Here is a 14,068-nt window from a genome sequence, read left to right on the forward strand (position 1 = left end):
TAGGGGTCTAATGCCACATGGCTGGAATCTGCTCTCCCAAGCTTGGCTGAAATCATCAGACTTCAAGATCCAGATGCTATTAAGATTGAAGTCTGTGCACTTGTCAGTAAATATCCTGATATCAAGTAAGGGGGAAACGTCTTACGAATTTGCTTTTAAGGACTAACCCAGTAACAATTGATTTCTCTGATTTTGTGCCACTAACACCACCATCTATGCTAGAATGGGCAATGTGCATTTCTCACCCATCCCATTTGAAACCACAGAATCCCAATTTTGCATCCCTCAGAGTTGTCTATAGAGATTCTCAACCACCTAGGTCACGGTTCCCCCAAAGGTGCGTTTTTTCCAAAAGTCAACTGGACTTTCTTGGGTTTGTTTGTTTTTTCAAAACATTTTGCTTCTCATCCAGAATTGAAGAAGCTTCTTGGATGAAAAAGCAAAATGTTTTCAAAGAAAGTCCAGTTGCCTTTTGGGGAAAAAAAAGCCCCTTTGGAATCCCTCAGAATTCCCTCTGAATGCAGTTTCCAAAAACCAGGCAGCATAGTTTCTTGAAATCTTAAAAGGTTTTGAGAACTAGTTGCACTAGTTGCATTCTACATCTAAGCCTTTTTAAATTTAAATGAAAAATGAACATTTCCACTGCACTGATTTGAGCCACTCGTATATTTTGTGGCTCCTAGGCAGGACAGAAGCAGAAAGAAAAGGTTAGATTCTCCTTGAATTATCCTATGAAGTATACATCAAGATTTGCTGCAGTTGGATGGTATACAGGTAGCTCTTGACTTACGATCGGTTGCTTAGCAACCATTTGAAATTACAACCTACCTAAAAAAAAGAGGATTTAACAATCCAGATTTGAGGTTCCAACTGTCATCCCCCCTCCCACAGTTATGTTCACATTTATGGCCATTTGCATCATCTAACAATCAGATGATCATATTTTACAGCAGTTTTGCTTGAAAACCAGCACTTCTGGCTTTTGACAAAACCTTACCACAGCGAAACAGTGGGTTTTGCTTAAGAACCACAGTTTTTGCCCTTATGATTGTCATATTCACTTAACCACCACCACAAATAACAATGTAAAATCAGATCTGTCACTGATCTGTTTTACAACTGTTAGGACTTAACAATAACTATAATGATGAATCATACTCTCAATGAAGGCATCAGTACTTTTAGTTAAGAAACTAATTTCTATTAGTTCCCATGTATAATGAATAACAATAGAATGAGAAATGCAGATTTATCCTGAAAAAACAAGCAGCACTTCAAGGGAAATATTTGTTGCTGAGCTTCTTCCTTTTTCATTCTTTCCTGTGCTATATTTGTGGCTGAAAGGGGCATGTTGAAGCATGTTTACATTAGCTTTGAATATCTGTTGTTGTCCTTTATAAATTGTTTTATTTTTCTCTTCCATTCAGTTATGTCTACTTCTCAGAGTTTTCTTGGCAGGGTTTTTCAGAAGTAGTTTGCCATTACCTCCTTCTTACAGCTGACAGAAAAAAACTGACCCAATTCACCTAAGCTTTGTGCCTAAGGTGGTCTCCCTGTTTCTAATTGCTACCTTAACCACTACACCATGCCAGTCTGGCTTCTTATAACTACACGAAGCTGAAATGATTGCTTCTCATTTCACCTCGCCATTTTTCTCACCACATTGCTGTCATTCCTCATGCTTTGTTTGTTTTTTTCTCCTTCCAATACAGACGGAGACAACTTCGAGCCATCTTGAACATTAAGTCCTTATCCAGTAGCAACCTTAAGAGCATTTTGAGTGTGCTAAACATTCATGGAGATGCGACGCTGCCATCATCATTGCTGTTTTCAGGCATTAGGCTGCCATTTCCTCTGCAATGATTTGAACAACGCCTGCTGTACCTTTTGTAACTCCTAGGCAGGATAGAAGCAGAAAGAAAAGCTGGATTCTTCTCGAATATATATCAATATATATCAAAATTTGCTGCAGTTGGATGGTATACTGGTAGCTCTTGATTTACAAGTGGTTTTTCAGAAGTAATTTATATTGCCTTCTTCCTACAGCTGACAGAAAAAGACTGACCCAAGATCATCTAGATAGCTTTGCGTCTATGTTGGGACTAGAACTCACTTGTCTCCCAGTTTCTAACTTGATGCCTTAACTACTACACCAGTCTGGCTCCTTATAACTGCATGCAAAGCTAAAATTTCTGTTTCTCATCTCATCTCCCCATTTTTCCTGCTACTTTACTCTGTCATTTCTCATGCTTTGTTTTTTTCTCTTTCCGATACAGAAAAAAACACCTCTATGCCATCCTGAACATTAAGCCCTTATCCAATGCCAACATTAAAAGAATTATGAGTATGCTAAAGATTCATGAAGATGCCACGCTGCCATAATTATCACTGTTTTCAGGTGTCAGGGTACCATTTAAATAACTGGGATAATTTCCATTTATGGAAAAAGTTGTATTTAATAAAGTTCTACTGTTGGCATAATTGCATAACTCAATACTCAACCCTGGGGAAAAAAAAGTGACGTTTAGATGGAATGTAACATTCAATACAGCTAGTCCTCGTTTTTTGACCATAATTGGAACCAGAATTTCTGTTGCTAAGCAATACAGTTGTAAAGTGAGTCACATTGGAGTTTATGACTTTTTTGCCACGATTATCAAGTAAACCACTCCAATTGTTTAATTTGGCTTCCCCCATTGGCTTTGCTTGTGGGAAGTTGTCTAGAAAGGTTGAAAATGATGATCAGGTGACCATTGGATGCTGCAACCATCATAAATACATGCTGGTTGCCAAGTGCCTGAATTTTGATCATGTGACCATGGGATGCAGCGATGATCGTTAAGTGTGAGGACCAGTCCCAAGTCACTTTTTTTCAGTGCCATTGTAGCTTCGAATAGTCACTAAACTAATAGTTGTAAGTTGAAGACTACCTGTATATTAATCATCTTGCAGGAAGCATCCAGTACCTTCATGCTGGTTCATTTTCCCCTATAAAAACTAGGGCCTATATCTCCTGCAAGCTATCTCATATAGGTGGAACAGATATGACGTTCAGAGGTTGTTTCATTTTTCTGCTATTAAAGCATTTGGCTGGAAGAACACATGTTTTGCATGTGATTTCTTTGGGACAGATGGAGTTAAGAGAACAAAGACCTTCGTGAAATTACAGAGGATACAGAATGAAATGAACATTTGAGACATAGCCTTAGTTAAGAAACAAAATCCAGCTAAAGCTCTCTCACGTTAAACAAATGACCATATGAAAATAAAATGTAAATCGAGCTTTGCCTAATTAGTCTATCGTTATCAAAAGCCAGTTTTAACTCAGCATTTTGTTTACAGCTCTTGAGATAAGAACTAGTGTAGTGCAGCATCACAAGAACTGACTAGAGCAGGAGAGTCAAACTCAAGGCCTGTGGGCCGGATCCAGCTGCGGGATGCTTAGATCTGTCCCGCAGGGCCACTCTGGAAACAGTGAAGGACTGGCCCGTGATGTCTCTGCAGCGAAAAAGGGCTCCCGATCTCCATTTCTGGCAGAGGGTTGCAGGAGGCTGTCCCAGCCGAAAACTGGGATGAAAATGGGAGCCCATTTTCACTGGCAGAACGCTCCAGCCACCACAGGTGCCCCCGACACAACGTCAAGCTCAGAGATGGTATTCAGCAGGTTCTGACCAGTTCTGCAGAACCGATAGTGGAAATTTTGAGTAGTTGACTGGCCCCGTCCCCATCTATTCTCTGCCTCCCAAGTCCAGCTGATTGGCTGGGTCTTCTCTCCTGCACAGGAGAACGGAGCTGGAAAGCAGGGTAGTGGGGTGGGGAGGGAATGGGGATTTTGCAGTAACCTTCCCCCAGGAGTGGGGTGGGAATGGAGATTTTGCAGTATCCTTCCCCTGCCATGCCCACAGAACCGGTAGTAAAACATTTTTGAATCCCATCACTGGTCAAGCTGGCCATGCCCACCCTGGCCACATCCACCCTGGCCCGCTGAGATCAAACACAACCCTGATGCAGCCCTCAATCAAGATGAACACCCTTGGACTAGAGGCTGCATTCAGATTCTTACTTGGCTATATAAAACGCAGGTGATTTGAAGCCACTCATTCTTTCCCTGGTTCACTTAACTCACAAGGTTGTTCACATGATCACATGACCCCAGGACACTGCATCTGTCATAAATGTGAGTCAGTTGTCAAGCATCCAAATGTAAATCGTGATCATGAGGATGCTGCAATGGTCATAAGTGTGGGAAATGGTCATGTCACCTTTTTCGGTGTTGTAATTTTGAACGGTTACTAAGCAAACTGTTATAAGTCAAGGACTACCTGTATATACATATTAATATCTGTACACAATAGTTGTAAATAGAAACATGTTGCTGTGTATAGTGTGCTTTATTTTTAACTATGCCACTGTTTTTTTAATTAAGATACATTTCTATGAAAGTATTTTTTCAAGTATGCATTAAAATGTAATTATTATCAGATAGCTCATGTTCGTCCCATCTCCAGGACATAGGCACAGACAACTGTAGTCAAAAGGGAAGGTTTCATATACTGGTGCTCCACAAGAAAGAACATCCGTATAGCTATTGTAAATTCTATCAGCCGTCTCATGAATACTTCATATTCTGGAATCAGGATGATAGGAGAGAAAAAAAACACCTGAAACTGATAGAGTGAGAATAGAAGTATGGACTCACAAAAAGAACAGGGCTTAGATTTCCCAAACAATATTTATATTTTATATTTTTATACTGTAGGAAAGATACTGTAGACTGTACTTTCTTTCCAAGGACATAGCAGATCACAGAACACATGTTTGAATCATTTTGTGCTTTCCCTTTTACCAAGTAAAACATGTTCCTCTGTTTACCATCACAAAAATCAAAATTTTAAGCCAATATTTTTCTCAAAACATTGTCCCAAATTAAGAATTTATTATGGATTTTTTTCTTAGAATCCACACAGGTTTTAGCATGTTCTATTGATCTCAGCTGGCTTAATTTTGCCCATCTCAGGGCAATACTATGAATTGCCATTAAAGTCTTCTCCAAACATGAGACAAAAATAAAATTAATGTATGAATATGTTTATAATCCATGCACAATTTTGTATTTGCTTGTCAAACTGTTGAAAATGGGTGAATATCGAGGAAAGTTACATGTAATTATTAAAAGAAAAAAAATGTACTGAACTGTGTTCAAAATTCTACGTGGTCATCCTTATTAATAAAAAATATCTTCATAGTTAATGATTTGATTCAGGTTCATTGCTTGATGGATTCTATATATTCACTCTAGAAACTAATAATAACCCAAAAATTACTCCAGCTTTCCGCAACCTAGCATTTTATGAATGTATTGGGACAGCACGTGGTAATCCATGGATAGTATCAGTTATAATACCAGCATGTTAGGACAGCACCAAATTGGTGAACCTCAACTAGACTCTCTTAATATAATTTTGTAAAATTTATAACTAAATGGTTCAGAAATTGTGAAATCCTAGGCTCAAAACTTGCTTAGTGACTGAGTGAGGTCAAGATATAAAATGGAATTTGGATACAGACGTTAGTTTTGCTAAATATTTCCATCTTTTACATTTTTAAATGGCATAAAAAATTAACATTTTCTTTAAAACTACTTTGAAATGCATTGCTATAATTTAAAATAGCCCAAAATACAGAAAATTATAGGAAGAAAAGGGTTGAAAGTAATAGAAGATGTAGAATCAGCCCTATGAACTTGCTTCAAAGCAGAGTCAGGCCTTTAAATATACTTTCAATATAATTAATTCTTTTTAAAAAATAGTTCCTGATATTTTAGGACCTATGTAGCTGTTGAAGTATCTTAACAATGAAATCCAGTACAAAATCAACTTAATTGAAAAGAAGAGTCCATCAGTCAAATATTTATTACAGTCAAAGAACAGTACAATTACCGTATTTATCGGCGTATAACATGCACTTTTTTCCCCCTGAAAATAGGGGTGGTGGAGCAGCGAGAGAGCGAAGCCTTCTTCTCTTCCCCCCACCCCCGGTCCTTGCAAAATTTTCTGCTTGAAACCGGTCCCTGGTACAAAAAGGTTGGGGACCACTGATTTACCTTATAAGTGGTAATAATATTAATTAAAAAAAGTTCTGAGCTACCCTTATTTTGCTTCAAAGTTTTTATTTAGAAATTTAATTTTTTCCTGAAATTTCCCTCTTAAAATGAAGATGCGTGTTATACGCCTGTGCGTGTTATACGCCGATAAATACGGTAATACTCAGAGTATCTAGTCAGAAAATCTTGAATAAAACAACAGATAACAAATAACAAATAACAAATAAAATCTATGTTGAAGTCATAATTGGCAGCCTATCAGTTGAATGTAAAAGCACAGGCTAAGCCAGTGATGACTAACCTTTTCCACATTGCATGCAAAAATTGTGCGTGCACGCGCGATTCCCCTCGCCCCCTGTGCATGTTTGCGTGACCCCCCGCATGCCACATGCCTCTGTGCATGTGCATGCATCTCCCACACGCGTCTCCCCCCACACATGCACGGCAGATACCCGACATTCAGCTGGCTGGCAGGGGGCTCTTCCGGGAGACCTTTCACATGCCGGCAGAAGTTGCTCTACATGCTACTTCCGGCATGCATGTCATAGGTTTGCCATCATGGGCCTAAGCTATAATGTAATATTAGTCCTTAAATTGTGAAGGCCTATAATTAGTTACTAAAATATAATAGTGTGATAATATCAAAAGATTTACTGCATTATTTTTTTAAATGGTTGTAATACTGTAGATTGCTCATTGGGTTCCAGCGAATCTTTAATGCTACTGCACAGAATCTAGTTATTTGTGCTGTAACTACAATCTGTTCATTTTTAAGCAACCATTGAAGATAAGCAGTGTCACAATGACCAAGATATCTATTACTGGGAAAATAAATTTTGCTCAAATGACACTATAAAAAAAAGAGCAACGGAGAAGCATTATTGTGTCAGTCAGAACTTTTCACCTCTCTGGAATCACGGGGATTTGAAAAGAAGAGAAAAATCCATGAAAAAGAGTCAATAAAATTAGGAGGAAAAAACGGATAAAATATATACAGGTGATGGAATGAACATCTGCCTAAACTAAAGGCTTCGATTATCACACAAGACATCACCAAAGAGTGGGTGTTAATCTGAATCTTTGAGATTTTCACCATTGGATGTAGCTGTTGAGAAGGCCATTTCCCTCCACCAATCATTTCCTTGCAGAAGTTGGGGGTTCCCTATTGAATCTTGAAGAAAGTTGGCAAGGGATGATAATGAATGACAAAATAATACTGGCACAAGAAAAATGCCTCAACAAGATATCCTAAGCAAGCGATTACTCTTCCCTTTAGCCACCTCCTTGCCTTTTTTCCCTTGAGAAATATCCATGCAGAACTTGGAGACATAAATCAGCTGAATCTGCAGTTCATCATCTTGCTCCTTCTGCAAGATCACATTCTTGGCATACACAAATAAACTGGCATTCACAAGAAGGAAGAAGGTAACTGCAGCAGTAGCTTATCAGAATTAGTTGTGATGATAACTTCAGCAGTTATGCTAAATCCCACTTAAGGTAATATATGTTTTGGAGGAAATGTTTGCATGTTTACATGGCAGATATGCCAGTTTGTCTAGTAGTAGATGTTCCTGGTTGTAGTATCATTTCACATGTGGTTAAGAGTCCATGGATAGTGTAGCTTTTTTTTGCGGTAAAATATCAGATGGAACATTAGCCTGTTTTTGTCCATTGTTGCTTCAATAAAAATATTTTGGGAACCACAGACTGAAAAGTACAGCTGTAGAAAAAAACCAGCACTGTTGGATCAAATCTCTTTATGTAACTGAGCTAGAATTGACCAATGCATGCCAGATTCTAATACAGCAGAACATGAGAAGAATGTGAACTTTTCTAAAGAACAACCAAATATTCCAAAAGACTCATGAGAAGAATGTAATAGAAAAAAAGGATGGAATGACCTTACTTGCACCAAAAAAAATAGATGGGAAAATATTGTTCCTGGAGAATGTCTACATAGCTCATTACAATAATGGAGACTCTGTACTGTAAATGATTCTAAATATGCTGAAAAAGTAAGACATGATCAAGATTGTCAAGATCCTGTCTAAGAGGATTTGGATACTCATAAAGCAATTGTTTCCAATCTGGCATCCTTTAGTTGTGTCAAAATGGCAATTTCCAGAATTGCGTTGTGCTCTAACCTTTGGAATTGTAGTTGCAAGTCTTCTGGAAGAAGGTTAATTTAAGGATACCATAGAACAGGGGTGTCACTCATGGCTCGTGGGCTGGATGCGTCATGCGCTGGCCATCCCCATCCACAGTTTAGTGAAGGGGGAAAACTCATGATACGTCATGTGACAACAACATGATGACATGAGTTTGACACAACCCCCCACAGAATAAGAATTCCAGCCACTCACTCTATACCATTAATACTCTACAAATCTATAAAAACCACTAAAATGACTTGAGATTCTTTTTGCCCATCACACTATCCAAGGTGGTGATAGCTTTACTGTTTGGTAGTTTAGTTCCCAGTAGCTTCTGCCAGCATGGCCAATTACTCTCCAAAAATAGCTGGAAGGCACTATTAATATTTACAATGAATGAAAACGTTTTATAGGGCTTGTTGCAACAAATGAAAAAGCCATCCCTCTGGAAGCAATATACATCATTTGTCAAGCCCAACATTGTTTATTAATCACTTGGTTGTTGTTGTTTTTTAAAAAGCAAGAATTATTGTACACTTTAGCAATAGAAAAAAAGTGGGCAAGCTATTTTCAAGGGAGACAAGTCCAAAAATGTACTGCTTCCACTTGCCAAATCACTGTAAACTCCTTCCTGACACTCTTACATCTTTATCTAGGAAATGATTACCTAATGTAAAACTATGAAACATTTTGGCTACAGAAAAGATAAGTGCAAATAAAAGTACTTGCAAACCAGATGGGTTGAGCTAAAATAACATTTTCTATCAAAAACAGCAACTAAGACACTTTGAAGAATGGTAATTCGACAATAGATACACTGCTTGTGAGGGAAGAGATTGTACACTGCAAATCCAAACTTTCCTTTTTCATTGTTGGATTGACCGTAACTTTACTTTGTTTATAAACTTTGTACAGTATAAATCATGCGCCACGCCAGGCAACTAACTGACTCATCCAATAGAGTTTGAAATGTAGGGATTAGGGGATTTTTTTCCCCCTATGTGACTGCAGACATCTGCATTCCTTTCTACTTCATGTCTGTTTCGTTTATATTAAAGAATCTTTCCACCCTAACAAATTTTTTCTCCACTTCCAACAGATGCCAAGATGAGAGTCAGAAGCCATGGATCCTATGTAGCTAGGGAAGTCAACCACATAGGTATCTTCTGAGGGACAAAACAATCAGTAACAACTAACCATGTCTGTGGAATTATACAGAACAATGTACCACAAGCACAAGTTTGAGAAAATTCACTTGTGAAAACTGCCAACTCTTTTGAGACGCTTTTGAGTGGAGGGGGCAGAATAGCCATGACTCCCCACCAAACAATTCCAGGAAATGCTACTTGTGTAATTTGGGAGACTCTTGGTTTGACATAGTTTGAAGAGACAGGATTTAAGCATATATTCCAGACCACAATACAGTTAATTTAAAAAGAAAAACAAAACGTTGCTCATCTGTTTTGTTTTTGATAGTACAGCTGCATAACTGACTGCCCATTTTTTCTAGAATTTGCATGCCATCCTCATAGAACAAAGTATATTCAGGCTAGAGGGGAAGGGGGACAGGATGGAAAAATGCAAATAGGGTGATGAAAGAAGGAAAATTGTGGATATTGTTTTCCATGGCCTTTTTCACCATTTCCAATAACAAAAAATGCATTTCAGGCAACATATAAATAAAGCTAAACATTAATAAATTTATTAGAATATTACTTTGACTGGGACTGCTGTTGATTTGTTTTAATTAGCCCAATAACCAGAGAACTTTTGAGATAATACATGTTGTTTAAAACTGTTTGTTTGTTTGTTTAGAAAATATATACGCTACCTAGTACTTAACAGCTCTGGACACCTTATAAAATAAAGTAAAAGTATCTATTAAAATCATCATCATCACTATTGTGGAAAAGCAAAAGTCTAGTTCATTGTTATTGCAATACCAGGTGATAGACGAATTGAGGAGAAACAGCTAGAAAAAAATAACAAAATATCGTAATTTGCAAATTGAAGTTGAGTGTTTATGGAGGAAGAAATCAACAGTTATACCAATAGTAATAGGAGTCCTTGGAGCAATATCCAAAGGGTTGCCTAGATACATGGAAATTTTGAATTTATTAGACCTAAATATTCTGACTTTCCAAAAACAAAAGCCACCCTACTCAGAACTGCCTGTATACTGAGATGCTACCTTAACAGTTCTTAGGTCTTTGGTTAGGACTTGAACTGTTAAGTTTTTACCAGTTTCAGACTGTTAATCAAATTGAAAATTAAATCTTAAATAATAATAATCTATACTTCTTCTTCTTCTATCTTCTTCTTTCTATCTTCTTTCTTCTATCTTCTTTTATCTTCTTTTTTTTTTTGGCTATATGTATGTATGTTCCAGTATAACTCTGGAACACCTCAAGCAATTTCAGCCAAACTTGGTACACAGATGACTTACCCTCTAGAAACAAATACTGTGAGGGTAAGACATCCCTAACACCCCTTGGGGTGGGGTGGGGGGGTGCCTTAAAATGGCTTCTGCCATGGTAACAGCTTCACAGGGCTCCCTCTTGTGGAGGAATAGAAGAATTGTGCGACAGACAGTACAGTGGCGTGAGTCCCAACTACAGAATTTTCCTGTCTAATACAGGATTGGAATAAATAAATACCCGGGCAATGCCGAGTTATCAGCTAGTAATAATATAAAATATGTGAATAAGAATAGATCAATGATATTAAATAGTCTAGAAAAGGATGTACTATATGTCCACTCCTTATCTGTAAAAAAGGAAAAGCCAACTTTGAGTCCAGTAGTGATTTATTTCATAATAAGAGTCCTGCCGGGGAGTGGACCATGTCTAACTAGTTCTGCATGCCAAAGATATACATGGCAGGACCTGCAATAGGTGTCTCATTCATGATGTGTGAGGGTGGATGGATTATACAGTTCTTATTTTTTATTTATTTATTTGTCAATTGCTTACAAGATAATAGGTATAAGTAAAAACATAGTTATGAATACATGGATACATATAAGAAAAATAATATATATATATATATATAAAAGAAACAATAGGACAGGGACGGTAGGCACATTGATGTGCTTATGCATGCCCCCTACAGACCTCTTAGGAAAGGGGTGAGGTTAATAGTAGACAGTCTAAGGTTAAAGTTTTTGGGGTTTGGGGAAAAAACCACAGAGTCAGGTAGAGTATTCCAGACATTGACCACTCTGTTGCTGAAGTCGTATTTCCTGCAATCAAGTTTGGTGCGATTAACCTTGAGTTTGTATCTATTGTTTGCTCTTGTGTTGTTATGGTTGAAGCTGAAGTATTCATTGACTGGTAGGACATTGCAATGTATGATTTTATATACTGTACTTAGATCGAACCGAAGACGGCATAGTTCTAGGTTTTCTAGGTCTAGAATTTTGAGTTTGGTGGCATAAGGTATTCTGCAACGAATAGAGGAGTGGAGAACTCTTCTTGTGAAATATTTCTGGATTTTCTCAACTGTGTTAATATCAGATATATAATGTGGGTTCCAGACTGATGAGCTGTATTCGAGTATTGGTCTAGCAAATGTTTTGTATGCTCTAGTTATTAGTGTAATATTACCAGAGAAAAAGCTACATAAGATTAGGTTAACAACTCTTAATGCCTTTTTGGCTATGTAGTTACAGTGGGCTCTAGCACTTAGATCATTTGAGATGAGTACTCCAAGATCCTTGACAGAGTTTGGATCATCAACAAGGTCTTGACTATTCAGCCTGTATTTTATTTTCTGATTTATTTATTTTTTGCCAATATGTTTTTATGTATTTTTATGTATTTATGTTATCTATTTATTTAACATATGGCATATCATACATGGACGAGCAATATATATTAACATTTCATCTGGATTAGGAAAACACAATAAAATATAAATGTTAAAAAGATCTATATTCAAATAACAATGTCTAGGACTTCTAACCATTGAAGTGCAGCATTGTTTATATTTTTTAAAAATCAGATACTGGACCAGTATATGCTCTGTTTATAGTTAGTTAGTCATTATGTGTTCTACAGTTTGATGTGGGACCCCGCAGTCCTATATAGTCCTATATAGTTCATTGCCCAGTTCCTGGTGGGCATGGCCATGGTGGGCGGGGTCTACTGGCACTTCTGGGAGGGCTGTTTTTTGCCTTCTCCAGGATCTGGAGGCTTCCCTCGGGCCCCTGGGAGGGCAAAAACATCCTCCCCTGGGGTCCGAGGCCCTCCAGAAGCTGAAAACAGGCCCAATTCTAGACTTCCAGAAGGCCCATTTTTCATCCTCCCAGAGCCTCCGGGTGGACCCTACACTTTCCTGCATCCAAAACGGGTGGCGTGGAGACTCCTGGGAGGGGCGGGGTGGGCAGGGCCAGCTGGTCAGTTCAACTACCGGTTCAGCAAAACAGATGTAAATTTAACATCTGGTTTGCCCAAACTGGTCCGAACCGGCTGAATCCCACCCCTGATATAGTCCTATAATAAAGTACTTCAACTGAGCTGAGAAGGCCATCAGAATCCAGTGAAGATGTTTCAGTAACAGGTTGTGAGAATGGGAACTTAAGATAGCTCTTTTTATCATTTTTGTTGTCACATTCAATTTCCAAACCAACTTCAATGGTTACCCCCATGTCAGTAGTGGTATGCTACCGGTTCAGCCCGGTTCGTCCGGACTGGTAGCAAAAATTCCTACTGATTCAGCCAAACCAGTAGCAAAAAAAAGCCTCCTATTATCAGTGGAGGAGAAAAAAAAAAGCCTCTGGTGATCATCAGAGAGGAGAAAGAAGATAAAAGTGCAGGATCAGCCCTCCCACCCACCCCTGCGCTTTTCTTTTCTTTTTTGTCCTCTCAGCTGATTGGCATTGCAGGCCTCAGCTGGTGTGTGGAAAGTGGTGCGTCCACATTAGGTGTGTGCGCATGCGCGCAATCACCAAACTGGTAGTGGAACAGGTAGGATCCCACTGCTGCCCCATATAGAATATATTTCAATAATTTCAGCTTGAGGTGACCAACACACAAATCACCAAAACTGAAGTCTCTCTTCTCCAGAATGGAAACTGAAAAAAGGTGATGTAGCGATGAACCAGTGGCTGTAGCTTCTCCCACATTTCAATTATCTGGTGTGCTATTTGTATATTTTCTTTTAGAAACACTTCTTCAAAAAGTGGTCGCAACACTATAATTGGATGTCAGTTCCATTCTTTATTTGCTCCAATGAAAGTTAAAGTGATACCCTAGTTAAATATATTAAGCTATGGCCTGAGAAACCTAGTTTAAAATCTAGCTTCAGTCATGGAAACTAACAGGTGAGTTGGGTGAGGGCCTCTCTCTCTCTCTCTCTCTCTCTCTCTCTCTCTCTCTCTCTCTCCAACCTATTCAGCAGAGTTGTGAGGATAAAATTGGAGTAAGGCATGCCCCTTTAAATAATCTTGAGCTCATGAAGAATTCTGTTAGAGAGAAACTAAATAAATAAACAAATGGAAGATAGACCATATACAAACAAACAGAAGAGTAGGCTGGATGAAAGTGTTCTCAACTATTTTTTTTTCAATAATCCATTTATCTTTAAAAATATCCAGATGGTTTTAATGAAATGAAATCATTTCATTGCAAAAAGGAAAAAAATAAAGATGGCATACCTATTATTCTTGGATGTGTTTGGGGAAATGGGGCGGGGTGGAGTGAATGCCTTTAAGTTTTTTTAAATAATTTTGATTGATTCCATTCCAAAAAGTTTTCATCATAGTTTAACATGAGCCTAGGGGCAAATCTTGTTCAATCAATATGCTTCTTTC

The 14,068-nt window shown here is 38.1% G+C and overlaps 1 protein-coding gene and 1 long non-coding RNA gene across 5 annotated transcripts in view; one reads left to right on the forward strand and one right to left on the reverse strand.

The window, feature by feature from the left end:
- The window catches only part of TNFAIP2 (TNF alpha induced protein 2), a 30,022-nt gene extending 24,772 nt beyond the window's left edge, over window positions 1-5,250 (forward strand). Inside the window, exons 11-13 of one of the 3 annotated variants that reach the window (XM_087952210.1) lie at window positions 4-125; window positions 2,277-2,406; window positions 3,343-5,250. In XM_087952210.1, coding sequence (XP_087808336.1) covers window positions 4-125; window positions 2,277-2,382 — 228 coding nt within the window. In that variant the 3' untranslated portion in view covers window positions 2,383-2,406; window positions 3,343-5,250. Of the gene's footprint in view, window positions 1-3; window positions 126-1,712 lie in introns of all 3 variants that reach the window. The other 2 variants (XM_026680179.2, XM_087952209.1) reach the window with 2 other exon arrangements.
- LOC148133481 (uncharacterized) overlaps window positions 1-14,068 on the reverse strand; it is a 278,397-nt gene that overhangs the window by 228,605 nt on the left and 35,724 nt on the right. The gene's annotated exons all lie outside the window — the stretch shown is intronic.

Source organism: Notechis scutatus, chromosome 1 (assembly GCF_049901735.1).
Source record: "Notechis scutatus isolate UNSWTSFEM ecotype Mainland chromosome 1, rNotScu1.2, whole genome shotgun sequence".
Taxonomy (NCBI): domain Eukaryota; kingdom Metazoa; phylum Chordata; class Lepidosauria; order Squamata; family Elapidae; genus Notechis; species Notechis scutatus.